Below are 26,188 nucleotides of genomic sequence, written 5' to 3' on the forward strand. Positions count from 1 at the left end.
TCAGAAAATTAACATTTATATAAGGCTGTTATCTACAAACCTTATTCAGATTCCACCAGTTATCCGATTAATGTCCCTTATAGTAAAAGAAAATCCTGAATTGTGCATTACATTTAGTTGTATTATTTCTTTGGTCTCTTTTATTCTGGATGAGTTCCTCTGTATTTCTTTCTCTTTCATGATTATATTTCAAAGGGTACAGGGAAGTCAGTTTGTAGAATATCCCTCATTTGGGGTTTGTTGGATGCTTCCCCATGACTATTTTCAAAAAAGCCTCGGTGGCAGAATACCACCTGATGTCAGTTTGTCCCAGTGCTACTGGTGACATCAGTTTTAATCACTTGATTAAGGTAATGTCTGCGAAGTTTCTTCACTGTTAAGCATTTTTCCCCTTTGTATGCTAACTTCATAAAACAAGTTGAGAAGTACTTTCTTCCCTTCTATTTTCTGAAAGAGTTTGTATAAGATTAGTGTGAATGCTCCCGTAATTGTCAGATGGACTCTAGGAGAGAAGCCATCTGGACTTTTCTTTGTGGAAATTTTTTTTTTTTGAAAATGAATAGATATATAAAGCTATTCAGATTTTCTATTTCATCATGTGTCAGTTTGCATAAGTTATATTTTTCAAGGAATTTGTCCATCTCCACTAAGTAGTCAAATTTATTGGCATAGTTGTTCATTATATGTGTTATAATCCTTTTCATGTATGCAGGATCTATAGTGATACCCTTGCTTTCATCACTAATAGTTGTTACTTGTGTTTCTTCTCGCTCTTCCTTATTAGTCTAACTTGGATTTCATCAATTTTGTTAATCCTTTCAAAGAACCAAATTTTGGTTCTGTTAATTTTCTCTGTTGTCTCTTTTCAATTCCATTGATTTCAGCCATTATCTCTATTATTTCCTTTCTTACACTTAATTTGGGTTTACTTTACTCTTCTTTTTTTAATAAATTTATTTATTTTTGGCTGTGTTGGGTCTTCATTGCTGCACGTGGGCTTTCTCTAGTTGTGGCGAGTGGGGGCTACTCTGTTGGGGTGAGAGTGCTTCTCATTGCTCTGGCTTCTCTTGTTGCAGAGCATGGGCTGTAGAGTATGTGGGCTTCAGTAGTTGTGGCTTGTGGGCTCAGTAGTTGTGGTTCGCAGGCCCTAGAGAGCGTGGGCTCAGTAGTTGTGGCACATGTGCTTAGTTGCTCCGCGGCATGTGGGATCTTCCCAGACCAGGGCTCGAACCCGTGTCCCCTGCATTGGCAGGCGGATTCTTAACCACTGTGGCACCAGGGAAGACCCTTTTGCTCTTTTTTTATAGTTTATTTATGGCAGATCCTCAAGCCATTGATTTTTAGATCTTTTTTCTTTTCTAATATAAGCATATAAAACCATACATTTTCCTCTTAAGTTCCTTTAGCTGCATCCCACAAATTTTTATGTCATGTGTTTTCATTATCATTTATTTTGAAATATTTTCAAACTTGTGATTTCTTCTTTGACCCATGTATTTGAAGTATGTTGCTTAATATCCAAATATTTGAGATTTTTCTAGATAGCTTTTTAATATTTAATTTCATTGTGATCAGAGGATCTTTTCTGTAGGATAAGTCTTTTAAAATTTGTTGTGACTTGTTTTATGGGCCAGTCTATATCTATCTTGTGAACATACGTTATGCACTTAAAAAGAATTAGTATTCTGCTGTTGTTGGGTGTAATGTTCTATAAATGTTAAGTCAATGTGCTTGGTTGTATTGCTCTGATATATATCTTTACTGATTTTTTTTGTCTGGTTATTGTATCAATTAATGAGAGAAGTGTGTTAAACTCTCCAACTATGTGGATTTCTCTATTTCTTGCTTTCATTCAGTCTATTTTTGCTTCATGTATGTTGATGTACTAGTATTAGGTGCATAAGCAAATATGATTATTATGCATTCTTGATGAATTGACCTGTTTATCATTGTGAAGCGGACTGTTTATCTCTCACACAGTTCTTTGTCTTGAAGTCTGTTTTGTCTGATATTAACGTCGCCACTTTTGTTTTTTATTGGAATTTGTACTGTATATATTTTTCCATGCTTTTTCTTTCAAATATATATTTCCTATATTTGAGGTACATTTCTTGTAGCACACATGCAGTTGGATTTTGCTTTTATTTCCAGTCTGAAAATCTCTGCCTTTTAATTATGGTATTTACTTGATTTATCTTTAATGTAATTATTGATATGATTAGATTTGGGTCTACTATTTTGCTGTTTTGTTTTCTACTTTCCCATATATTTTTTTGTTCCTCTGTTACTCTTTGTTTGCTTTCTTTTGGCTGATTTTTAAAAAATTTTAGAACTCAGTGTTAATTTTTCTGTTGCTCTTTCAACTATGTTTCTGTATGTTCTTTCACATTCTACTTAGAGTTTCTGGTATCATTTCTCTTCAGTATAAAGAATCACCTTTATAGAAACTAACACAACATTGTAAAGCAACTATACTCCAATAAAAATTAAAAAAAAAAAAAGGATCACCTTTCACATTTCTTGTAAGTCTGGCTTACAACAATGAACTCCCTTAGTTTTCATTTATTTGAAACTGTCCTATTTTGCCCTGATTCTTGAAGGATATTTTAAAAATGCATATGTATATCTCTTAACACATTTAGAAGTTTTTCATATTTACTTCTTCAAAGATTTCTTTCTGTCCCATTCTCATTGTCCTCTCCTCCTGGGATTTCTAACTGCACGTGCTTTAGAATTTTCTATATTGTTCCACAGATCTTGAGGCTCTGTTCACCTTTTTAGTCTTTTTTCTCTTTTCTTCAGATATCTATCTATCTATCTTCCAGTTCACTGGCTCTTTAATCTTTCTTCTCCAAACACCAGCCAATAAAAATTTTAAGACTATCCAATAATTTCTTTTCAATCACAGATTTTATGAATTTTATTTAGTTCTAAAATCACCACTAGGCTCTTTTTATTAATTTGTATTTTCCTTATATTTTTGAACATGGTTGTAAGAGCTGTTTTAAAATCCTTATCTGCTAATTCCAATGTCTAGGTCATCTTGGGATTGATCTCCCTTGATGATTGCCCTTTCTCTTAAATATAGGTTACATTTTCCTATTTCTTTGTATGTCTAGTAATTTGAGATTGTATTCTAGACGTTTTGAATGATGTTAAGACTCTGATTCTTTTATATTTCTCTAAAGAGTATTGTTATTTTTTAAAATTTTAGCATGCAGTTAACTTGACTGGGCCCAAAATCCAAACTCTGTCTTTCCTCTGGTGGGCTGCAGTAGAAATAATTTTCAGCTCTTTTATCTTAGCTGGTCTGCTTGGGGTCTGTACCACCCTTGTGAAGTTCAGGGATTAGCTTTGGGATTCTATAGGTAGAATTTGGGATTCCCCCATGTGGCTTTCTCTGGAATTTCCCACTTCACTTTCCATTTGCTATTGTCACCTTGAACTCTGTTCTTTGATTCTTTGATCAGTAAGACCATAGATTTCTGTGTGAGTTTTCTTCATCCTGCATGGCACCAAAAAAGAGTAAAAACATACAACTCAGCTATTGCTGGTCCTTTCCTCCAAGTTTTAACTCCCCTCCACTGACTGCCTTTTTATGGTCAGTCTCCAACCACTTCAGGTAACTGTTTCATATATTTTGTCCAGAGTGTACAATTGTTACCTTGGGAGGGTTGGTCCATTTAAGTGTCTCCACCATTAATGGAAATAGAACTCCTCCTGTGTCCTTTTGACATGTCCCTATCATTCCTTGACCACTTCCCTCCTTTATGACCAAAAAGATGTTTCAATCTCATGTTATATTTTCCCTGAGGTGGAATAAATCATTTCTCCAAGGATTCCTGGTTCCTTTTTGTGCAAGACAGTATTTAGAAACTAAGTTCTGGGTTCTAGGTGTATTTACTCCTACTGAAGTATCTGTCTTTCTAGGCCTTCTCAATGGACAGACCAAGAAAATAGATGTATGTGTACATACATGCACACACACCTATATCTGTCTATCTACAGATATATAAGTTTACAACCATTAGTCCTTAATTCCAATCCATCATCAAAAAGCTCATTCTGTTTCTTCCCCCTTTTCATATTTCTTATTCCCTTCTTCAACAGTAAGAAACCTGGCTCCAATTATTCATAACATATTTACTTATTTCTTCAGCCCTAGGATACATAGAAAGTAGTCAGAATTACTAACCTATACCTTTGAGGAAATAAACCCTTTTAACTAGAATTCAATATTTGTTTAGAGTTCTTCTTGTCTTTGGCCTGAGGGTATAAATCTAAACACGGTGTTTATTTATTTTTAAATATTTATTTACTTAGTTGTGCCAGATCTTACTTGCGGCACACAGGCTCCTTAGTTGCAGCAGGCGGGCTCCTTAGTTGTGGCATGAGAACTCTTAGTTGCGGTGTGCATGTGGGATCTAGTTCCCTGACCTGGGGTCGAACCTGGGCCCCCTGCATTGGGAGTGTGGAGTCTTATCCACCGCACCACTAGGGAAGTCCACAAACACGGTGTTTAAATGTTAGTTGGGGTTAATCTCCCACCCACCCCGTGTGATGCTGTAAATCATTCGAAGTACAATTGGTTCACTGGTTTCTGTTTGTGTTCCATTTTCAGGTTCCCCCATCTTTATTGATTTTGTGTATTTATTTTTCGATTATATGAAACATTAACAAGTTTCCAAAAGTCAGAATTATACAAAATGGGATCTTTTGCCCAAGCATCCTTGACCGTAGCACCCTAGTTGGACATCTCTCCAGGGCCCTGTGTTTCAGAATCTAAAGACTCTGCTTTCCCACCTACCTTGGGGGAATAGTATCATTCTCTAATCTTAATATTAACAGTGACCCTCCTAATTCCTAATTGGTTAAATTGTGGCAAAACCAAATTGCATAATAAAATACCTGTGTAAAGATCAAATGACATAGGTTTGAAAAAATTTAAATACAATCAAGCAGCTTACTGTTCTTCTCAAGTTTACTTTGAGTTACACTGATGGTCTCCCCTTCATCTTTCTGAAGTTTATAATTTGCAGCTGATAACTAACAGACCCTCATGCTGATCTCTTAACACACATTGCTTCTTTATTTTTGGCCATGCCATGTAGCATGTGGGATCTTAGTTCCCTGACCAGGGATTGAACCCGTGCCCCCTGCAGTGGAAGGGTGGAGTCTTAACCACTGGACCACCAGGGAAGTCCCACATTGCTTCATTTTTGAAGGCAATTATTGAGGTATAATTTCTTGGGGTGCAATTTACATATGGAGAAAACCCCTTCAAGTTTTGATAAACTCATACAGTTGTGTACCCACCAACACAGTCCTGATACAGAGTAGTTCCATCACCCCAAAAAGTTCCTTACTGCTGCTCATTGTCATCAGCCTTTCCCCCACCCCCTGTCCCTGGCAACCACTGAGATGTTGTCTGTCCCTATAGTTTGGGCTATTCCAGGATGTCACATGAATGGAATCATACAGCACATAAGCTTTGAGTATGGGATCTTTTGCCCAACATAATGTGGTTGAGATTCATCGAAGTTGTATGTATCAGTAGTTCTTTTTCCTTTTTACTGGTGAGTAATATTCTATTCTATGGATATACTGCAGTTTATCCATTCACAGCTGAAGGATATTTGAGTTGTTTCCAGTAATTTCCAATTATGAATAAAGCTTCAATAATCATTGGTCTATAGGTTTTTGTGGGAACATATGGTTTCATTTCTCTTGGGTGAATACCTAGGAGTGGGATTGACGGGTTGTATGGCAAGTATATGTTTATAGGAAACTGCCAGACTGTTTCCAGAGTAGCAGTACCATTTTCCATTCCCACCAGCAATGTGTGAGAATTCTAGTTGCTCTGCATCCTTGCTAGCAATTTGTACTGGCAGTTTTTGGCTTTGAGTTTTTTGGGTTGGTTTTTTTTTTTATCAGTCGAATTGTTTTTGTAGTTGTATCTCATTTTGGTTTTAATTTGCATTTCCCTAATGACTAATTTTGTCGAACATCTTTTCATCGGCTTATTTGCCACTTGTAAATCATTTCTGGTGAAGTGTCTATTCAAACCTTTTGCCCATTTAAAAAATCAAGTTGCTTGTTTTTTTATTACTGAATTTGGGAATCATTTATACAAGTCCTTTATCAGATATGTGTTTTGAAAATATCTTCTGATCTATGTCTTTTAATTTTTTTATGGTGTCTTTTGAAAAGTGGAGGTTTTAAATTTTGATGAAGTCTGATTTATCATTTTTTTTCTTTTGTGAATCATGCTTTTGATGTCATATAAGAAATATTTGCCTGAGGCCACAAATTTTTCTCTCATATTTTTCTTCTACAAGTGTTATGATATTAGGTTTTAAATTTAGGTCTGTGGTTAATTTTATTTATTTATTATTGAAGTACAGTTGATTTCCAATGTTGTGTTAGTTTCAAGTGTATAGCAAAGTGATTCGTTTTATATATATATATATATATATATATATATATATATATATTCTTTTTCAGATTGTCTTCCATTATAGGTTATTACAAGATATGGAATACAGTTTCCTGTGCTATATAGCAGGACCTTGTTGTTTATCTATTTTATATACAGTAGTGTGTATCTGTTAATCACAAATTCCTAATTTATCACTCCTTCACCCTTTCCCCTTTGGTAACCATAAGTTTGTTTTCTATGTCTGTGAGTCTGCTTCTGTTTTGTAAATAAGTTCATTTGAGTCATATTTTATTTTATTTTATTTTATTTTATTTTATTTTTTTGCGGTACACGGGCCTCTCACTGTTGTGGCCTCTCCCGTTGCGGAGCACAGGCTCCAGACGCGCAGGCTCAGCGGCCATGGCTTACGGGCCCAGCCGCTCTGCAGCATGTGGGATCTTCCCAGACCGGGGCACGAACCCATGTCCCCTACATCGGCAGGCGGACTCCCAACCACTGCGCCACCAGGGAAGCCCAAGTCATATTTTAGATTCCACATATAAGTGCTATCATATGATATTGATATTTGTCTTTCTCTGACTTACTTCACTTAGTATGATAATCTCCAGGTCCATCCATGCTGCTGCAATGGCATATTTTATTCTTTTTTATGGTTGAGTAATATTCCATTGTATATCTGTACCACATCTTTTTTTTTTTTGAATTTTATTTTATTTATTTTTTTATACAGCAGGTTCTTATTAGTTATCTATTTTATACACATCAATGTATACATGTCAATCCCAATCTCCCAATTCATCACACCACCACCACCACCCCTGCCACTTTCCCCCCTTGGTGTCCATACATTTGTTCTCTACGTCTGTTATACCACATCTTCTTTATCCATTCATCTGTTGATGAACACTTAGGTTGCCTCCATGGCTTGGCTATTGTAAATAATGCTGCTATGAACATTGGGGTGCATGTATCTTTTATTTATTTTAAAAATTTTTAAATTTTATATTGGAGCATAGTTGATTAACAATGTTGTGTCAGTTTCAGGTGCACAGCAAAGTGATCCAGTTATGCATATACATGTATCTATTCTTTTTAAAATTCTTTTCCCCTTTAGGTTATTACAGAATATTGAGCAGAGTTACTTGTGCTATACAGTAGGTCCTTGTTGGTAATCTATTTTAAATATAGTAGTGTGTACATGTCAATTCCAAACTCCCAATCTATCCCTCCCCCACTCTCCCCCCTGGTAGCCATAAGTTCGTTCTCTAAGTCTGTGAATCTGTTCCTGTTTTGTAAATAATTTCGTTTGTATCACTTTTTTCTTAGATTCCGCATATAAGCAATATCAGATTCCGCATATAAGCAATATCATATGATATTTGTCTTTCTCTGTCTGACTTAATTAACAATATAATGTGGATAATCTCCAGGTCCATCCATGCTGTTGCAGATAGCATATTCATTTTTTTATGGCTAATATTCCATTGTATATATGTACCGTATCTTCTTTATCTGTTCATCTGTTGATGGACACTTATGTTGCTTCCATGTCTTGGCTATTGTAAATACTGTTGCAATGAACATTGGGGTGCCTGTATCTTTTCGAATTAGAATTTTCATCTTTCCTGGATATATGCCCAGGAGTGGAATTGTGGATCATATGGTAACTCTATTTTTATATTTTTCAAGAACCTCCTTACTGTTCTCCATAATGGCTGCACCAGTTTACATTTTCACCAACAGTGTAGGAGGGTTCCCTTTTCTTATGTGGTTAATTTTGAATTAATTTGTGTATACATTTGGGTAAAGTTCACGGTAGTTTTTTCACATGTGGATTTCCAAACAATTCAGCACATTTATTAAAAAGACTATCCTTTTCCTGGTTAGTTACCTTTGCACTTTTGTCAAAAATCAATTGACAATTTGTGTATGGGTCTATTCCTCGATTCCACACTGTTCCATTGACATTATTTCACACTGGTTAACATCTTGTAGGGCATGGTGACATAGGGCCCTAAAATGTAAGTAATTTGTAAAAAGATGATTTCAAGATTCTGCAAGAAATTTCCATCTGTATAGAAAGTGCTCTGGACTCTGTGATAGAGGTTAGCCAGAGCTCTGTGTCTGGTAGCATGGAACAAGGGTGTCTAACACAGCCTGGGGGTGCAGAAAGGCCAAGCAAGGCTTCTTGGAGGTGGTGACCCCCGAGTCAAACCTTGAATGAAAGGAGAGAGGTATAAGGGCACTTGAACCACATCAAGACCCTACTGGAGCCCAGTGGGGTCAGGAGATGTAAATGGTTCTGATAAGAGCAAGAATTTCTCTAATGCATGAGTTATGTATTGGAATGGGACTAGCTTAAGGGTGTGTGGGACTAGCTTAAGAGTGTGGAATCTTCTTCTCCAGTGGGTGGAAGAGACCTCTGAGCAATTTTTCTCTCCGTAGAATTCCAGGTTGGACCCCTCGAGGCTTTCTGGGTCTCAGTTTTGTTGTCTGTAAAATGGGGGCTTTCTATCACTTTGATCCGTGACTATCCTGAGCAGGATTCAGCACTGGTATTAACAGACACGCCTTATCAGGCTTGCTGCTTTTTTGCCAAAGCTCTTTTATTTGTGAATTAGCTTGCTTGGTCCTCGGAGCATCCTGTGGGGGAGGTGGTTTAAGTTGGTCCATTTCCCAGATATGCTCTCTCCGACATGAATTAGAATTTTATCATGGATCTAGGAACTTCCTGCCCCAGGATTCTTTGCCTTACTTCCCAAAGCAGCCCAGTACCCTGGGCTGACCCCCTTCTTTGTATGGGTTCTCTCCCATCCTCTGCAGGTACCATCAAGGTCACTGCTGACTCAGCTGTCCTGGGATTCCTCTTGCGGGACAAGCATGAGAAGGCAGGGAACACCACCAGTGTGCACAGTGTGACCTGCATCCTTGTCCAGAATGGCAGCCGGGCCTTGCCAGGAGAGCTCCAGCTGAGGGGGCGACTGCAGGCCCAGACGGGGAGACTTGAGGGCCAGGCCAGCCTCCGTGCTGACACGGCCAGCCTAGCTCTGGGTGGAGTCTGCATCTGGGGCCCTGGGCACGGCCAGCTCTCGGTCACACTGAGTCACAACATCAGCACCTTGAGTGAGGCAGGTAGGAGGGGTGGATAGGGCCCAATGGCTTCCTCCCCCAAAGACTCCCAGGGCCTGAAGCCAAGGGAGTTAAAGGAGCCCCCAGTCCCCAAACCCACCTTCCAGCTCTATTTCCTCCCCCTACCAGCTTCTCCCAGTGCCTTCATCTTCCCTGGGCTGTTATTCAGCCAGAACACTGGTTGCTACCCAGTACAGATGCACTTCTAAACTGGAGGGCAGATGCCCCTGCCACTGGCCCCTCCCCCAGGACTCCCCGCCCCCAGTCTGGCTTCTCCAGCTTGGAAGCCTGGTCTAGCAGGGCCTCCAGGATGTTCTCGGCACTGTGGTTAAGAAATAGCTCGGACACCCCCAGCTCTAGCTTCTTGGGGACATTTCCACGGGACCTGGGGGGGCCCAAATGTGCAGCAACAAGAGGAGAGCACAGGATCAGACCCGTTCCCCTCGTGCTTTCTGAGAGCCCATGCCCTGCCTTTGGGGAGGTAGGAATCCAAAGGGGACACGGGGCCTATCACTTGCTAGGTGTGGCCATTGTAGGTATAGGTGGGAGCTGGGGGGTTTGTCTGCCTCAGGGCTCAGGGGACCCTCCAGAGAGAAGGAGGGCTGTCAGTGACCCCGTTCTGGCTCCCGTGGAGGGTACCATCTTCTGGTTCCTCTCATCCCCAGGACTCCCCTCCCAGGCAGAGATGCTCCTACTGCACAGCCACGTGGCTTCCAACCTCTCGGTGCGTGTGATGCTGCGCAGTGCAGAGCGTCAGCTGGATGCTGCCCTTGGCCTGGAGGGCCCGGTCACCAGCACCCTGGGCAGCCGGCTCCGTGCCAGCCTTGGCCACACGGTGCCCGGCCTCAGGCGCTGGGGCCTCCCCTTCTCCGTGGACGGCCGTGGGCACTTGCAGGTGGGTGAGGGGACTGGGCCCGGGCCCTGTGGGGGCAGTGGGCCTGAGGGACACCCACAGCTTTGCTTCTCCCAGAGCGTGGGACCCAGTCTGGCAGTCGCGCTGGTGGTGAACGTGGATGGCGATCAGCTTCGTGTAGCCCTGGAGAGGAAGGGAGCCGGCGGCCGCTGGGGGCTGGCCCTGGGGCTGCACCACGGCCTCTCAAGGCTCCAGGTAAGTGACCCAAGGTCCCCATTTGGGTGGGGCCCACTGCCTATGCAACTTCTCTAGTCACCTTCCCAGCTCCCACCAGCTTGCCCCTCCCACCTCCCTAGCCCCTCCCACCAGCTTGCCCCTCTCACCATCCCAGCCCCTCCCACCTTCCCTCCCAGCCTCTCACCAAATTTCCCATCCTCCTTTCCCATCCATCCTTTCTCCTTTCCTCCCACCCTCTCCTCCCATCCATCCACCCTCCCTTCCTTCCTCCCACCCTGCCTTCTACTCTTCTTCTCTGTCTTCTGTCCACTTGTCCTCCTGTCCCTCTGTCAACGCTCCCTCCCCTGCCCTCATAAATGGAAGTGTATTTGAGGCAGCTCCCTCAGAGGCGCTCTGGGTCTATCTAGTAAAATGAAAACTGCTGAGACTCTCATCCTTCAGCTTGTGTTCTGGGTTACCTCCCCTGGAGAAACCCGGAACCCTAGACAAGGAAACACACACACAACTGTCTTTTGCATCGTTCTCAAGAACAAAAAGCAGGAAACCACCTCTGGGCCTGGCACAGGTGTGGCTAAACCATCCAAAGTGTGCGAGTGTCAGGGTGAGCGAGCCAGGCATGCGGCCCGAATCCAGCCTGCTTCATCACTTACCAATTGTGCAACTTTAGTCCAGTTCCTTACTCTTTCTGTGCCTCAGTGTTCTCATCTGCAAAATGGGGCTGTTTATAATCCCTGCCTCCCATGTTTACCTTGAGGATCAGATGAGGAACCAGTTAGAACCTGGCACACAGGTTACTTCTGTTTTTTTCTGGTTACTTCTGTTTTTGACGATTCTGTGGGTTAGCACTTAGGTCTGCACAAACCTCTCTTTGGGGGTTATCTTCCCAGGGAGGACTTCACAAAGGGAGATGGGGTCAAGCTGTATCTCAGTACTCTGTCCAGGGTTAAGATCGGTGAGAGACACCTCATGCCTACACATGCCCCCTACCCACCCTGCTGGTCTCCCTAGGTCAACTGCAGTGGAGACGCTTCGCCTGCCCAGCTGTCAGGGCTCTGCTGGGGGGACGTCACTGGGTGGCCTCACGAGGTACAAGGGTCTCTGTCACAGGCAGAGCAGGGTGGGAGATGGTGGTCTGCCTCTGGAGGGGTGGGGTGGGCACAGGCTGAGCACCAGGGACTGCCTGCTGGATGGCTTAGGGCCTGTGGCCACTGCCAGGCTGACCCACATGGTCCCCTCCTCCACGCCCTCCACGTCCCCAGTAACATGCATCTGGGCTTCCAGCCCTGAGGGGACCCAGCCCAACCTGACAGCAGATGGGTGGTCCCTTCTGTAAGCGCATTTAGATAGTGACCTAGAATCCAAGTGTTTCAAGCCAGCCTCTGCCACAGGGAGCTGGTCTGGTGACAGGCATATCTGGGTCTTTCGAGGGAGACAGACCATGGCACACATGCTGCCCGGGCTGGGGCACAACACAGCTTAAGTAGCTCCAAGCTCTCCCGGGCCAGGGTGCAGGTGGATAGTAGGTCCTCTCCTTCGAAGGCAAGGCATGGCTGGGAGACCTGAGCACAGCACCTGGACTCCCTGATCTCCAGCGGGGCCCTGTGGCTCCTGGACCAAGAGCTGTGGGTGAACTGGACATGGGGCAACCACTGGGGTTGCCTGCAGACCTTGTCAGTGTTGCCCTGTGGGCAGCTGGGTGGGCAGCTTGTGGTAGGCTTGGCTCAGCTGAGCTCTCAGTCCAGTTAGCTCTGGAGGACCAGCCAGTGAGCACAGCCCTGAGGACGGCCTGGGGGAGGAGAAGGACAGGTTTTTCTACTCCTGAGGATCTGCTCTGGGACCAGGGAGACATGAGCCTGGAGGTGCTGAGTGGATGCTGCAGGGTGTCTGGCCTGGGGCACTGCCTGGGGGCCCTGGGAGCTGGTGCTATGGGCTCACTGCCTGGCTGTCCAAATAGAGGGAACATGGCCTCCTTGGGAGGACTGTTTCTGCCAGCTTCACCTCTGTGAGCGTAAAAGATGCAGTACTTTCATGCCTCCAGCTTGGCAGTGGTAGCAGCTCCACCCAGTACAGGGACCAGAAAATCAGACCAACACAACTTCCTGCCCAGACCTGCCACTCACCTGCTGTGTGACTTTTAGCCAGGCGTTAACCTCTCTGAGCCTCAGCCTTGTCATCAGTAAACTGCAGGTGGCAACACCTACCTTACACTGTCGAGCATGAAATGGGCCAACGCATGTCAGGTGCCAGCTCAATTTGGTATCCTCTCTTTTGGCGTGGTTTCAGCTACCAGGGAATCATGATCTCATTTTACAGATGTGGAAACTGAGGGTCAGGGAGGTGAAGTCACCTTCCCAAGGTCACACAGTGGCCTGAATGGCAGGAGGGTTAGCCAAGAGAATTCAGGATCAGGATTGAAAGGGTCTTAATGAGCTAGACAGATGGGCTGCCTCCCCCCAGAGGAAACTTAAGACCGAGGGGGCACGTGGAGTTAGCAGCTATACCTATGAGAAAGACTCAGGGCTGGGGCGCGAGGGTGACTTCTGCAAAGACTAACTGAGCGGGAGGGTTAGGACAAGAGCCATGAATGGACGGCCCTTCCCTCCGAGAGCCGTGGTCTGGAATTCCAGGAAAGGGCTGGAAATCGGGCTTTTCTTAGTCCTAGAGCAGGTCAGCAACATCCAGGCAGGAGAATCCATGGGCTGTGCCCCGTGGGCGGCCACCCCGAGGTCCGTGGCTCCTCTGTGGCCTCCATTTAGCTGTGGTGGGGGTGATACGTGCATTCACCCTGTCGTCAGTGGTGCTGTCCCCACCCAGGGTGGACAGATGAGCACTGGGTGACAGGAAAGGGCTGAGAGCAGCTCCTGGTTCTGTCATGGGCGTGCAGACACTCCAGGACCCCCAGGTACACTACTTAGAGATGCAGTGACTTCCATTCGAGGCGTTAAGAGGGACGTGTCCAGACCAGAGAGGTTGAGAGGCCCAAGGTTCCATTATGGAAAAGAGAGGAGGAAACGGGAGGGAGGACCCAGGGGCCTCGTGGGGAGCGGGGAGCGAGCATCAGGGGCCCTAAAGTGCTCTGAACGGTCGAATTTCTTGACTCCCTGGGAGGCCGGTTTCAGCTCTTCAGAGATAAGTGCTTCACAGGAGCAATCACCTGTTAAGGGGGGTGGTGGGTGCTCCTGGGGGATGGGGGCTCCCTTGACCACCTGTGGACAGGAAGACGGTGGACACGCTTGGTGGGGTGTTGTAGGGACACCCACTCGGGCTCACCTTGCCTTTCTTGGTGGCAGAATCCAGCTGTGCTTATCTTGAATGGCTCCTTCCTGGTCCACGCCTTTGGGGCCAGCCTGGCGGCTCAGGTATCTTCTGGGGACGCTTTCGCCCAGGCCCATGTCCACACAGCCTGCGGCCACCATGCCTGCCTGGACACCAGCCTCCAGCACACATGGCCTCCACTTCAGGCGCTGGGGGTGCCCCCCGACAACCACATCCGAGTGTCCGTGGGGGGAGACGAAGCCCCCAGGGCCCAGCTGGAGATGGCCCTGGGCCCGTGCACCCTGACTGCCCATGGGGACGTCAGGACAGAGGCCAACGCCACACGCAACTGGACCCTGGCCCTGGTGAATCACTGCCCCCTGCTGGAGGTAAGCCCCCACCCCACCGGTCAATGTAGGTTCCCACCTCCCCCCACAAGTTATTAACCGCCTGCTGTATGCCCAGCTCTGCACTCAGCATGAGGAACTTCAGTCTTTTTTTGCCGTTGTCACTTGACTTGGGGGACTCGTTGACTACAAAGTTTTGAGCCAAAAATAGGAGCAGAACTGAATTTTCTCCCCTTTTGCAAAGGGCCTTCCTGAGACACCGGTTCCCTTCCTTTCTGGGGCTCAAGTTGATTCTGTTCTCACATCTCACTTCCCCCACTCCTGGGGTTAAGGCTCCGGGAGTAAGAATGAGGATAGAACGAAGCAGCAGCTGATATTCATCAGGCACGTGTGCTGAGTGCCCTCTGAGCCCCCTTAAATCCTCACCCCCAGGAGGAATGGGCTGCTTGTACCCCTCCTTTCATTCCCATCTTGGGTCCCTGCCCCCATGTGGGGTGCGTCCTGGGCCCCAGGGGAGCGAGTTGCTTAAGGTGTCTGCCCTCCAGCCAGTGAACATTGATGTTAGTGATGTATTTCCAATAGCTGGTGCTTTCTGGGTGCCTGGCTCTGGGCTCACAAGTATTAACTTACTTACATCTCCCAGCAACTTACGATGCTATAAATCAACTCCCATTTTAGAGATGGGTAAGCTGAGGTTGCAGGTTGGAACAACCGAGTTAGTGGTGGAGCCAGAACTTGAGCCCCAACCTCTCCATGGGATGCCCTTGGTATCAGTCACCTTGCAGAGGGAGGTGCTCATAGAGTTCAGGCTGTGGGTCCACCGCTGCCCTCTTAGCACCCAGGCCCATCTCCAGATCCCCCACCTTGGCTTCTGGAGCTGCCCCTAAATCTGACCACTTACCCCATATTCCAGGCAACTGGAATCCCACAGGCCCTGCACTCCGAGGGCCACCTGAGCTGGGGACCCTGTGAATTCGACCTGGCCGCAGGCCTCCGCAGTGACCACGGAGACGCCCACCTGCAGCTGGCCCGTACCTGCGGGGCCCAGCCTTCTGCCCTGGGGCACCTGACCCACTCCCTGCCTCTTCTGGGTCGCCTGGGCCTGCCGCCCAGGAGTGCCGTCAGCCTGACTGCCCGGCCCGGCCCCCCCATCAGCCATGGCTCCCTGGCCCTCCGGATGGGGCCGTGCCAGCTGCAGGGTGCACTGGAGCAGCAAGCTGAGAACCATAGCACATGGACACTGGCCACTGAGCCGGGCTGCCCGCTGCTGGAGGTATGTATGGCGGGCCAGAAAAGTGACTGGAGAGGCAGCTTCCAGAGCCCCTGTCAGCGTGAGGCCTGAGCAGCCTGGCTGACACTCCCCTCCAGGGGCTTCCCAAGACCCCAGCTACTATTTCCCAAAAACCCTGTCGGATACTTGGTTCCTCTTATCACTAATCCCGCATTCCCATTCGGCAGATGAGGAAATCGAGGCTGGGAGAGATTAGAGGCACGCTGTGAAACTAAAGGACCACAGATTCAGAATATAAATTCTGAATATAAATTCTTATAAAAGTCTGTCTTCTTAGTAAAATTCTGAGAGCAGGAAGGGAATGAGGGAAGCTGTCCTCAGCTGCCAGTGGGGAACAGTCACATCTTGGTTTCATAACCTGTTAAAAACCACAGGCTGGGTTTTACCTGAGCTGAGAGGTGGTCTGAGAATTGTCCTGTGATGTTTGGGGGAGGGGAATCCCTGATGCTGGAGTCTGGGTCAGGAGACAGGTCTGATGCCCTCGTCTGAGTGGGACAGGTCACTCCCCTGTCTCCTGACGGAGCTTCCTGGGCACAGGGACAGGGTCTGGTCCACTCGGCATCCCTGAGCATAGGGCTGGGTGCCCACAGATGCTCTGTCAGTGTTAATCAGGTCAACACAGGATTGGGCCATGAGAGAGCAAAGTATCACGGGATAAAGCAGGCCTGCCCACTAGAACTTTCCATGATGACGGAAATGTTTCATTATTTGATATCCAGGACAGGAGCTGCCAGCCATGTGTAGCTTAAAATGAGCTCAGCAGTGCTACAGATGAACCTGAATTCTTTCTTTTACTTAATTTTAATTTAAATTGAACCAGCCCCAGTCTGAAGCACAGACTGAAGACAGATCAGGTTCAAACCTTGGCTCTGCTACTTTACTAGCTATGTGACCCTGGATAATGACTTCGCCTCTTTGAGCTTCAGTTTTCCCATCTGTAATATGGGGATATTAACTACCCATTTCAGAGCCATCAAATAGGGTGAAAAGAGAACATTCTTGTGAGTTCCTTAGCATGAGGCTGTGCATGTACTAAGTGTTCTATGATGGACAATTGTTGTGTATTATGATTGCTGTTGCAGTTTTGTTGTTACCGTAATGGGGGAGGGGCACAAGTTGGTAGGCAGGGCTGGAGGGGGAAGAGGGTAGAAGTTGGAGAATCAGGGTCACTCCTGATGTGGGACCACCTTCCGACGCCGCTCTCTGTGGTCCTGCAGGGCCTGGGCCTCCCAGCAGGGATGCAGCTCAGCGGCTCCCTGCAGGCCTCAGGTAGGGAAGCAGAAGCTTCAGGGGTCCTCGCAGCGGCTGGCCAGACTGCCTCCCTGACCTTGGCGGTGGCCCTGCACCCATCCGAGGCCACACTTCGAGCGAAGATGAGGCACACGCTGCCTTCACTGCACTCCATTCCCCCAGAGACCTCGCTGACCGTCCAGCTTGGGTGGGAGGCTGGGCACCAGCTGGGCCTGGAGCTGCACGCGGGGGCCTGTGAGCTTTGGGGCAGCGGCGAGCTGCAGCTGGACCCCTGGCTGCAATGGCGGGTGCTGTCCGAGAGCTCCTGCGAGGCCCTGCAGGTAGGTGTGCCAGGGGTGAGCGGGAGGGGTGGGCACCAGGGTCTCCAGGGGACAGGACAGGGGCCTCCTTTTTGACCACTGCCAAAACCAGAGAGATCGGGTGAACCCTGAAGGGATGGACTCCTCAGATACTTATTGAGGATCTCCTCTGTGCCCTGGACATACACCCATAAACAAAGCAGAGATGAATGCCTGCCTGGGGCAGACTGGAAACCCCCAGAATAAATCACTGAACTGTGGAGTGTATTACACAGTGGTGAGGGCTAAGGGGAGAGAGAAAGTGGAAAAGGGGGGCATAAAAAACAGGGCAGATATTGCAATTTTATAGTCGGTCAAGATTGGCCCCAAAGACAGGATGACATTTGAGCACAGACTTGAAGGAGAGGAGGGAGTAGCATTGTTTTGTGTCTGGGGAAAGGGTATTCTAAGTATGGCCAGTGCAAAGGCCCTGAGGCAGGGCTGGAGAGGGAAGGGCATTCTCTAGGACTGGGGTCAGCAAACCATCTCTATAAAAGTTCATATAGTAAATATCTTTGGCTTTGCAGGCCGTTCAGCCGCTGTTGTAACTGCTCAGTGCCGCTGTTGTAACTGCTCACTGCTGCTATTGTAGTACAAAGCGCCATAGACAATATGCACTGTGTGGGCATGTCTGTGTTCCAATAAAGCTTTATTTACAACAGGCAGTGGGCTGGATGTGGCCTGTGGGCTGGATGTGGCCCATGGGCCATTGTTTGCTGACTCCTGTTTTATAAAAAGCCCATGGGGTGGGAGCACACTTGGATTCAGGATCCATCACAGAGGACTGGATAGAAGTTGCATGTGGGTGTGAGAAAAAGAGGGGAGTGGATGGCGACTGTGCTCTTGTCGTACATGATGAGAGGTCTGGGGCTGCTGTTCCCCGAGTGGGGAGAATGGTGGATGGAGGAGGAGGGTTGGGGAAGTGGTGTCACCAACTCCAGACCTATTTTGGATGTGTTAAATTTGACAGGGCTCTTAAACGCTCAAGTGGAGATGTTGGGGGCAGCTCTCGAGTCGGGAGGTCGGCTGTGGTCTGGACTGGAGGGTTCCACCTCGAGGTGGTCACATTTAAAGCCACAGACTGGCTGACATGGCTGTGGGGTGGGTGGAGACTAAGCGCTCAGGCTGCAGAGCTGGAGGGATGAGAGGAAGTGGCCAAGGGTACCAAGAAGAATAGGCCAGGAGGAGGAGAAACCCCAAGGGAGAAGGCTGGGGAGGAAAGGATTCCAAGAGGAGGGAAGGGTTACCAGCGTCAAACGTCAGACAGGTGGAGAGTTGGGCAGCCGACCTGGGTGCTGGGAAGGCCACCTTTGAGGCCAGGAAGTGCCAGACTCTGAATGGCAATTCTGCCCCTTGTCTCTGGTGACCTTGAGCAAATCACTGTTCCTCCCTGGGCTTCGGTTTCATCATCATAAACGGGGTGCAAAGGCCTCCTCCACTCTCAGGATTAGATGAAACCACACTGCCGATGTGCTCTGGGATGTGCTTGCGGGAGCAGCCGAGAGAGATGCCCGCGTGGGCCAGCCTTGCAGCCTGCTTCCTGGACAGGCTCCCGTCTGTCTCTTGGGAGAAGGTGTTTGAGTTCTGTGCGCCTGGGAAGGCAGAGGGGATCGGGGAGGAGAGGTGGGGAGATGCACGTTCGCAGCTGCCAGTGGTTGGAAGACTCTTGGCCAGTTGGTTTCATAGGATGTGGTTCTCTTCGGTATAAAGATGCGATCCTCGTAGTTTGGGGAGGTGGAAGGGGTGGGGGAAGCTCGTTGAACAGTGCAGGGCTACCAATGTGGGGACCTTGGGCACTCTGGGAACCTGATCAAAGTCACAAACCCTCTCCTGTAGAGACTCTCGTGGGCACATGCCCCATTTTGTGGTCAGTTCAAGGGGGATTATAAGACCCCTGATGCCCACTTGGGACCCCACCCTAGTTAAGAAGCCCTGCTTCCATCTCCTTAAACCCCTCCAGGCCCTGGGGGTCCCGGGTCGAGTGGATGGCTCCGGCTACATCATGGTGAACTCCATGGCCGTGGATGTCCAGGTGCTGCTCACCGTGGATGCCAACACACTACGGGGGCTGCTTGTCCTCAACACTACCGAGGTGAGGGTGTGGATGGGTGGGGTACCCAGGGTGGCCTGGGAAGGGGTGCTGAGGCCATGTGCCCCCGAGGCCCGAGGAGAAGCATTTGGATACCTGCTGAGCTCCAAAGAGGACCCTGGCAGATGAGAGCATCAAGGTCCATGAGTAGAGGAATGAGGCTTCCAAGGAGAAGTCCCTCAGCTGCCCTTTCCCCTTCCTAGCTCCCCAGGAGCCACCACTCATACGATTTCTTTAATGTGCATGGAAGCACACAGCGTGTTCCCTTTTGCATCTGCCTTGTTTTGTTCGACATTATGTTTGTGAGATTCACCCACGCTGTGTTGATTATCCTTTTTCACTGCTGTATAGTATTCCATGGTGTGCCTCTATCACAATTCATCTATCTATCCTATCCATTAGCACTTGGACAGTGTCCAGTTTCTTATTGTATATTATTTTATTAATTAATCACATACATGTTTTTATTTTATTTTAAAAATGTTTTTATTGTGGTATAATATGCATAGCAGAATTTACCATCTTAACCACTTTTTAGTACACAGTTCAGCGGTATTAAGTATGTTCACATTTTTGTGCAAACATCACCACCATCCATCTCCAGAACTCTTTTCATCTTGTAAAACTGAAACTCTATACCCACTAAACAATAACTCCTCATTTTCCCCTCCCACGAGCTCTGTTGATTTCCTTCCTTTTTAAGGCTGAATAGCATTGCATTGGGTGCATGGACCACATTTTGTTGATCCATTTATTCGTCAGTGGACACTTGGGTTGCTTCCACCCTTTGGCTATGGTTACAAGTGCTGCTATGAACACGGGTGTACAAATATCTCTTCATGATATCTCACACGAGTCTTGGTTTCTCTTGCTCTGTTGTAGACCCAGCAGGAGGTGAACTTGCTGATCACACATAACCTGCTTCAGCCCTTGGGCCTCCCAGCCCAGGTCCTGCTGGACCTGACCACCGAGAGACTCGGGCCCAGCTACAGACACACCCTGCGGGTTGGAGTGGACGGCAGACAGGTGGGGCTCTGCTGGCAGGGCCTTGGGGGGCTGGGGGATGTGGGGACGGCCCAGCCCAATGGCCCCAGTCCCACGGTCATCCACCCTGACAGGTGTCTGAGGAGCTGACCTTCACTAGGTGGCCGGAGCACATCTCCCTAGACTGCACATTCCAGCACAACATCCCCACACTGCAGACGCTGTGGGTGGAGGACAAGCTGGGCCTGCAGGTCAGCCTCGGCAAGTACCAGTGATAGTGGAAATCATTCATTCATTCATTCATTCAACAAATCTTTTTGGAAATACCTCAGAGACAAGGGGATGGTAGAACAAGGTTCAGACTTCCCTCTGAGCCTCAGTCTCCTCATCTGGAAATTGGGGATGCTAATACTCATTTTTCTTGCCCAGCCATGTCCCTCGGGGCTGTTACACATTTTCCTCCTCCAGAGCTCCCCGCACTCCCAGCAGACCTGGTGCTTGTCCTCAGCCCTCTTTTCCCCTGTTTTCCACACACACTCACTTCATGGGCTCATCCAGTCTCATACCAGTGCCATCTCTGCACTGCCATGTCCCCCATTTCTTCCTCCACTGAACCCCAGACCCGTAGTCCCACCTGCCTGCTGTATCTCCACTCAGATGCCTGGCAGGCACCTCCGACTTGACTGTTCCAAACCAGACAGGCCGACCCCCCCGACCTGCCCCTCCCCGTCTCCCCATCTCAGCAAATGGCACCTCGTCCATCCTTCCAGTCGTGCAGTCAAACCCTTGAAGTCAACCTGGATTGACCAGCCTCCACCCAGGAGCCCCCCAGGAGTCACCTCATTTGCACAAAAGACTCTCCTATCACCCAGGAAATTCTAAGGGACTTAGGAGCTCCATGTCAGATGCTCCTGTCACCCCCATCACTCAAGAATTTACAAGGATACAGGGGCTCTGTGTCAGGAACTGGGGTCAAAGACCAAATATTAGCAGGAACCAGGGGCAGAGACATCTATATCTACATCTTATTATTTCACACCCTTCCTAGCCTCTTCCTAGCTTTCTCTTTTCCATCATCTTCCCATTGTTTGACACGTGATGCCTTTGACCTTGTCCTGGTCTGTCTCCCACTGCTGGTGTTTAAGCTCCACGGGGTCAGACATTTCTGTCTGTTGTGTGCGTGGCAGCGTCCCTAGGTTTAACAGGGCCCAGCATGTAGTAGGTGCTCAGTCAGCATCGTTGAGTGATGGAGTGACACTTCCCGCTTTATAGAGCGGGTGACATAAAGCAGTGAGGGGCCTCGCCACCTGTTGCCACGCACTGCGTGTTCCGCCAGTGATGGCTGCTGTGCTGTCGTGGCTTAAGTGATTAACTTACGCACATATGGTGGAGAGGTTGCGAACTCAAGGCCTTTGAGGGCCAAGGTGTGTATTTTTAACTTTTTGAAAAACTGAAAAAAAAATTTTTGTTAACTTTTTTATTGTGGCAAAATATGTATTGACCATTTGGACTATTTTAAAGTGTACAATTTAGGGGCATTTAGTACATTCATAAATTTGTGCGACTGCTGTCTAATTCAGAACGTTTTCACCCCCCCAGCTGTGAACCCCGTACCTGTTAGCAGTCACTCCTCAGCAGGCAGAGCCCCGCGCCACCAGCACAACAGCACATGTGTAGTTGGCCACGTTTGACCCAGTTGTTCCTCCAACCTGCTTCCTTGAAGGGGTCCTGGTTCTTCCAATCCCAGCAGCATGGGTGGTACAAAACCCCAGGGTTTGTGGGAGCTGGTGCCAGCTGGGCTGGGCAGACGCTCTCTGTGCAGGGTGGTCCAGCATCTCCTGGGTGTCATTCCAGGTCTCCGTGGACGTTCACGACAGTGACTCTGGCTTTGAGAATTCAGGACGCGTCTCGGCAGGGGCCACATCTCTGAACTACTCCGTGAGCTGCCGTCACCACGATGGGCGCCTGGAGCTTTCTGGCTGGAGTGAGCACGACAGCCAGGCCCTGTGGCAGGCGGGGTTCCCGGCGGAGGCCCGCATCAGCGCCGAGCTGCAGACACGCGGTAAGGCAGCCAGCCACTGCCCATGGGTGAGAGCTGGCTTCCCCCATGTTTGGGGACTGCCTGCCAGCCTCAGGCCCAGTTGACCCTGAGCTCCAGGGCTAACCAGGACACCCTTGGCCTTGGAGCCTCACTCCTAAGGGAGCGTCTGTTTGCCTCCCAGGGCTGCCAAAGCAACGTACCATAAACTGGGTGGCTTAAAGCAACAGAAGTTTATTCTCCTGCAGTTCTGGAGGCTGGAAGTCAGAAATCAGGTGTTGGCAGGGCCATGCTCCTTCCAAAGTCTTCAGGGGAAAATCCTTCCTTGCCTCTTCTAGCTCCTGGTGGCCCCAGGTGTTCCTGGGCTTGTGGCTGCATCACTGCAATCTCTGCCCCTGTGTCTCTGCCTCTTCTCTTTATGAGGATGCCAGTCATCGGATTAGGGCCCATCCTAATCTAGCACCTCATCTTGGCTTGATCACCTCTTCCAAGACCCTATTTCCAAATATGGTCACGTTCACAGGTCAGGGACTTAGGACTTCAACATAATTTATAATTTATAATATATAATGTATAATTTTTAGGGGGAAACAGTTTAACCCATATTGGAGGAGGAAGGAAGTGATAAGAGCCACCATTGATTGAGTGCTTACTGCATACATACCAGGCAAGTTCTCAATATACAGGAGCTAAGGAAATCTGCTCAACCATCCCATGCACACCAAGGGAAAGTGGAAGCCTCTAGTGGGGCCTTTGGGCCCTCAGGATCCACACCCTAACCTCTGTGACCTCTCTCCTGGCCCCTGCTCATTCCACTCCTTGCTATTCCTCCAACGCATGAGGCTTGCTCCTGCCTCGGGGCCTTTGTACAGGCTGTTCCCTCTGCCTGGAATGCTGTTCCCCACAGTCACTCTCTCACCTCCTTTGGGTATTTCTCAAATGTCGTCTCCTCAGTGAAGCCTTGCCTGCTCCCCCTATTTATTTGCACCCCCACCTCTCTCCAGCTCTCCCCATCCCTCTCCCTGGCTTTGTCATTCTAACATACTGTGTAACTTACTTTTTAAATATCTTTATTTCTCATTGCCTGTCTTCCACTCACCCCACACTAGAATGTACACTCCACAAGGACAGGGATGATCTTTGTTTGCAGAGTGACAGATAGTAGGTGTTCAATTAATCATCTGTTGAGTGAATGTGTGAACATATGAGAGAGGGGTTAGTAACACCATCCCCATTCTGCAGGGGAGGAACAGAGTACGGAGAGGTTGAGTCACTTGTTCCAGGCTACACAGCTGGTTAATGATGAATCAGAGCCGCCCTCTGACCCCTGTGTAGATTGCAGAGATCAGGATCCCTGTGTGTCCCCGAGTCCCTTGGGTCGTCTTCTTCTGGTCTCAAACTCTTCCATCCTCGGCTCTCAGCATCCTGTGGGGTGAGCGGGGGCCTGGATCAGACAGGGGACTGTCTCAATGTGCACTGACCTCACAGACTGCTCTGAGGAAGGGTTTGTAGGGGGTGTGGGGGGAAAGTAATGGGACAGTCGTCCCAGGGATAATTTCCACACTCCAGTTCCCTGGGCCCAGGAGGCCTGGTGTGCTGGCCTCCAGCCAGGGTGACCTCTCACCCCCCACCCACTACCGTCCCAGTCCCTTGGGGGGCGTTTTCTGCCTGGCATCAACATTCTTGGTGAGTTTCCACAATCTGGAACCTCCCCGGGCAAGAGGACTTGGTCCCCTTCACTGTGTGTCCCCTCGTCCCTCATGCCCCCCCCCACACATAGTAGGTGCACGTGGTTGAACATTGCATAATGAAGGAAGGAAACGACCCCTTCCTGAGACCTACTATGTGCCCCACGCACAGGTGTTCGCAGATGTGGTATCTCAGTTGATCTTGGCAACGTCCCTCGAGGTGGGCGGGCTGTGCCCACTTTATAGGTGAGGAGATTGAGGCTCAGAGCTGCCGGGCTTGTCTGTGTCTGCCAGAGAGGGCCACCCACCCTGCTAGGCCCAAGTGGCAGGTGGCGGGGCTGGGCCAGATCCTGGACTTTCCTTTTTTGGAGAGTTTTTACCTGCTGCGAAGATGAGGGGCAGCCCAGCAGGAGGCAGGGGACTGGAAGAGATGCCCCTGTGGGGTGGGAGGGGACACAGACCCTCCAGCCTGGGCCAGGCAAGCTGCAGGTCAGTATTATTTGATATTGATTTGTATTTGATGAACCCTGAAGAGAAGCATCATTGGTTTGTTCATTCCCTCAACAAGTACCGGACACCTATGATGTGTCTGGCTGGGGCTGTGCTAAGTGCTGGGGTTATAGCAGGGAATGAAACAGACTAAAGGCCCTGCCACCCTGGAGCTGACCTTCTGGCAGGGGAGGGAGCAGGAAGTGCTGGGAGGGACTTTAGATGGGCAATCCTGGGAGGCTCCTCGGAGGAGTTGTCCTATTAGCAGCGACTCCAGTGAGAGAAGGAACTGGCCAGGCCTAGATTGGGGGACGCCTCGTGACAGATGATGTCACTGGGACTCAGAGAGGTGAAAGACTTGCCCAGGGTCAATCCCACTGGTATCCTCAGGAAGGGAGGTGAACCCCAGTCCCTAGCAGCCTTTGCCGTTCTCTGCCTTTAGAGACCCAGACCCAGGCCCATGTGGTCCTCCGAGGTGGGGAAGGTGGGATCAGCGTGGACGTGGCAGCCCTGGTGGCCTGGCCGATGAACGGCCCCCTGGAGCTGGTGGTGAACGTCAGCCACACGGCGCCCGCTCTCCGGAGGCTGGGCCTGCCCTTCGCCAGCCAGGTGAGGAGTGGGGGCCCAGCCTGGGCAGGGGCAGGCTGCCTCCTAATTCTGTCGGCTCCCATCCTGTTCCCGGGAGCAGAGGACCACTGTGTGCACGACTGACCGGGATGCTCTTGCCTTGTGTCTCTCCAGCACTTTACAGTTTGTAAAGTCTTTATTAATAATAGTAATCATTGTAACCAGTGTCTACTGAGTGACCTCTGTATTCCCAGCTGGGGGGCTGGTGTGGACTGGCCCCCTGCATCTCTGTGTTCCAGTTCCTGATGCTGTGTCCTTTCCGCCCTTCCACTTTTTAATCAAAATCAAAGCTCAGCTTCCATTTGTAGAGCGCCTACTGCGTGCTCGGCACCATTCTATGGGTTTTATATGCATTGACTCATCTCCTGACACCCCAGCGAGAGGCAGAACAGCATAGTTGTTACGGAATGCCGTCTCCGGAGGTCAGTCCCAGTGCTGCCATTTGCTGGCTGTGTGGCCTTGGGCAAATTCCTTAGCCTCTCTGTGCCCTCCATCTCCTCATCTGTGAAATGGGGATAATAATTGTATCGATAATGTGGGGGTTGTGAGGATGGAGCGAGGAATACCAGTAATGCACCTGGGACGGTGTGTGGCTGCAGCAGATGCTTTAGAAGCTTTTGCTGGTCTGGTGGTGGTGATGATGGTGATGATGGTGGTAACTGTAATCATCATCATCATCTCTGGGTCACACATGAGTGCCTAGGTGACCTGCCCAAGGTCATATAACAAGTAGACATCAAAATAGGGACTCAGGCTTGGTACGGGGCCCTTCCCTGAGATGCTCCCCACCAACAAGCTCTGAGAAAGGAAATGTGCTGTGGCCCCACTGCATGGGGCAGTGTCCCAGCCACTGTCGTTTGGTGTGAACTCACCTTGCTTGGCTGGGCCCTCCCACTCCCCCACGAGTCACAGAGCGCATGCATCAAAGCCTCTTTTCCAACCTCCTGTTTTGGATTATCCAGCAATCCCCCTGCCCCTCACTCCCCTCTGCCATGGGAGGAGTCCTGGAGGGCCAGAATGTCACTCTTGATGCAGAGGGTCTGCGTCACTGTAACCCACAACGGAGCAGCCCGAGCTCCCTTCTCCCCTGACGTCATCTGAATCCCCTTTTCCTGGCCTCAGGACCGGGTGAT

The 26,188-nt window shown here is 48.8% G+C and overlaps 1 protein-coding gene across 1 annotated transcript in view; it reads left to right on the forward strand.

The window, feature by feature from the left end:
• LOC308628340 (uncharacterized protein) overlaps positions 1-26,188 on the forward strand; it is a gene marked incomplete at its 5' end in the record, with an annotated part of 154,999 nt that overhangs the window by 100,321 nt on the left and 28,490 nt on the right. The window contains 11 exons of the mRNA XM_081255163.1: positions 9,263-9,571; positions 10,234-10,463; positions 11,667-11,744; positions 13,949-14,302; positions 15,174-15,533; positions 16,769-17,122; positions 19,101-19,232; positions 20,112-20,255; positions 20,348-20,464; positions 22,068-22,275; positions 24,871-25,044. Coding sequence (XP_081111289.1) covers positions 9,263-9,571; positions 10,234-10,463; positions 11,667-11,744; positions 13,949-14,302; positions 15,174-15,533; positions 16,769-17,122; positions 19,101-19,232; positions 20,112-20,255; positions 20,348-20,464; positions 22,068-22,275; positions 24,871-25,044 — 2,460 coding nt within the window. The remainder of the gene's footprint in view (positions 1-9,262; positions 9,572-10,233; positions 10,464-11,666; positions 11,745-13,948; positions 14,303-15,173; positions 15,534-16,768; positions 17,123-19,100; positions 19,233-20,111; positions 20,256-20,347; positions 20,465-22,067; positions 22,276-24,870; positions 25,045-26,188) is intronic.

Source organism: Mesoplodon bidens (genome assembly GCF_964165515.1).
Source record: "Mesoplodon bidens genome assembly, chromosome: 15".
Taxonomy (NCBI): domain Eukaryota; kingdom Metazoa; phylum Chordata; class Mammalia; order Artiodactyla; family Ziphiidae; genus Mesoplodon; species Mesoplodon bidens.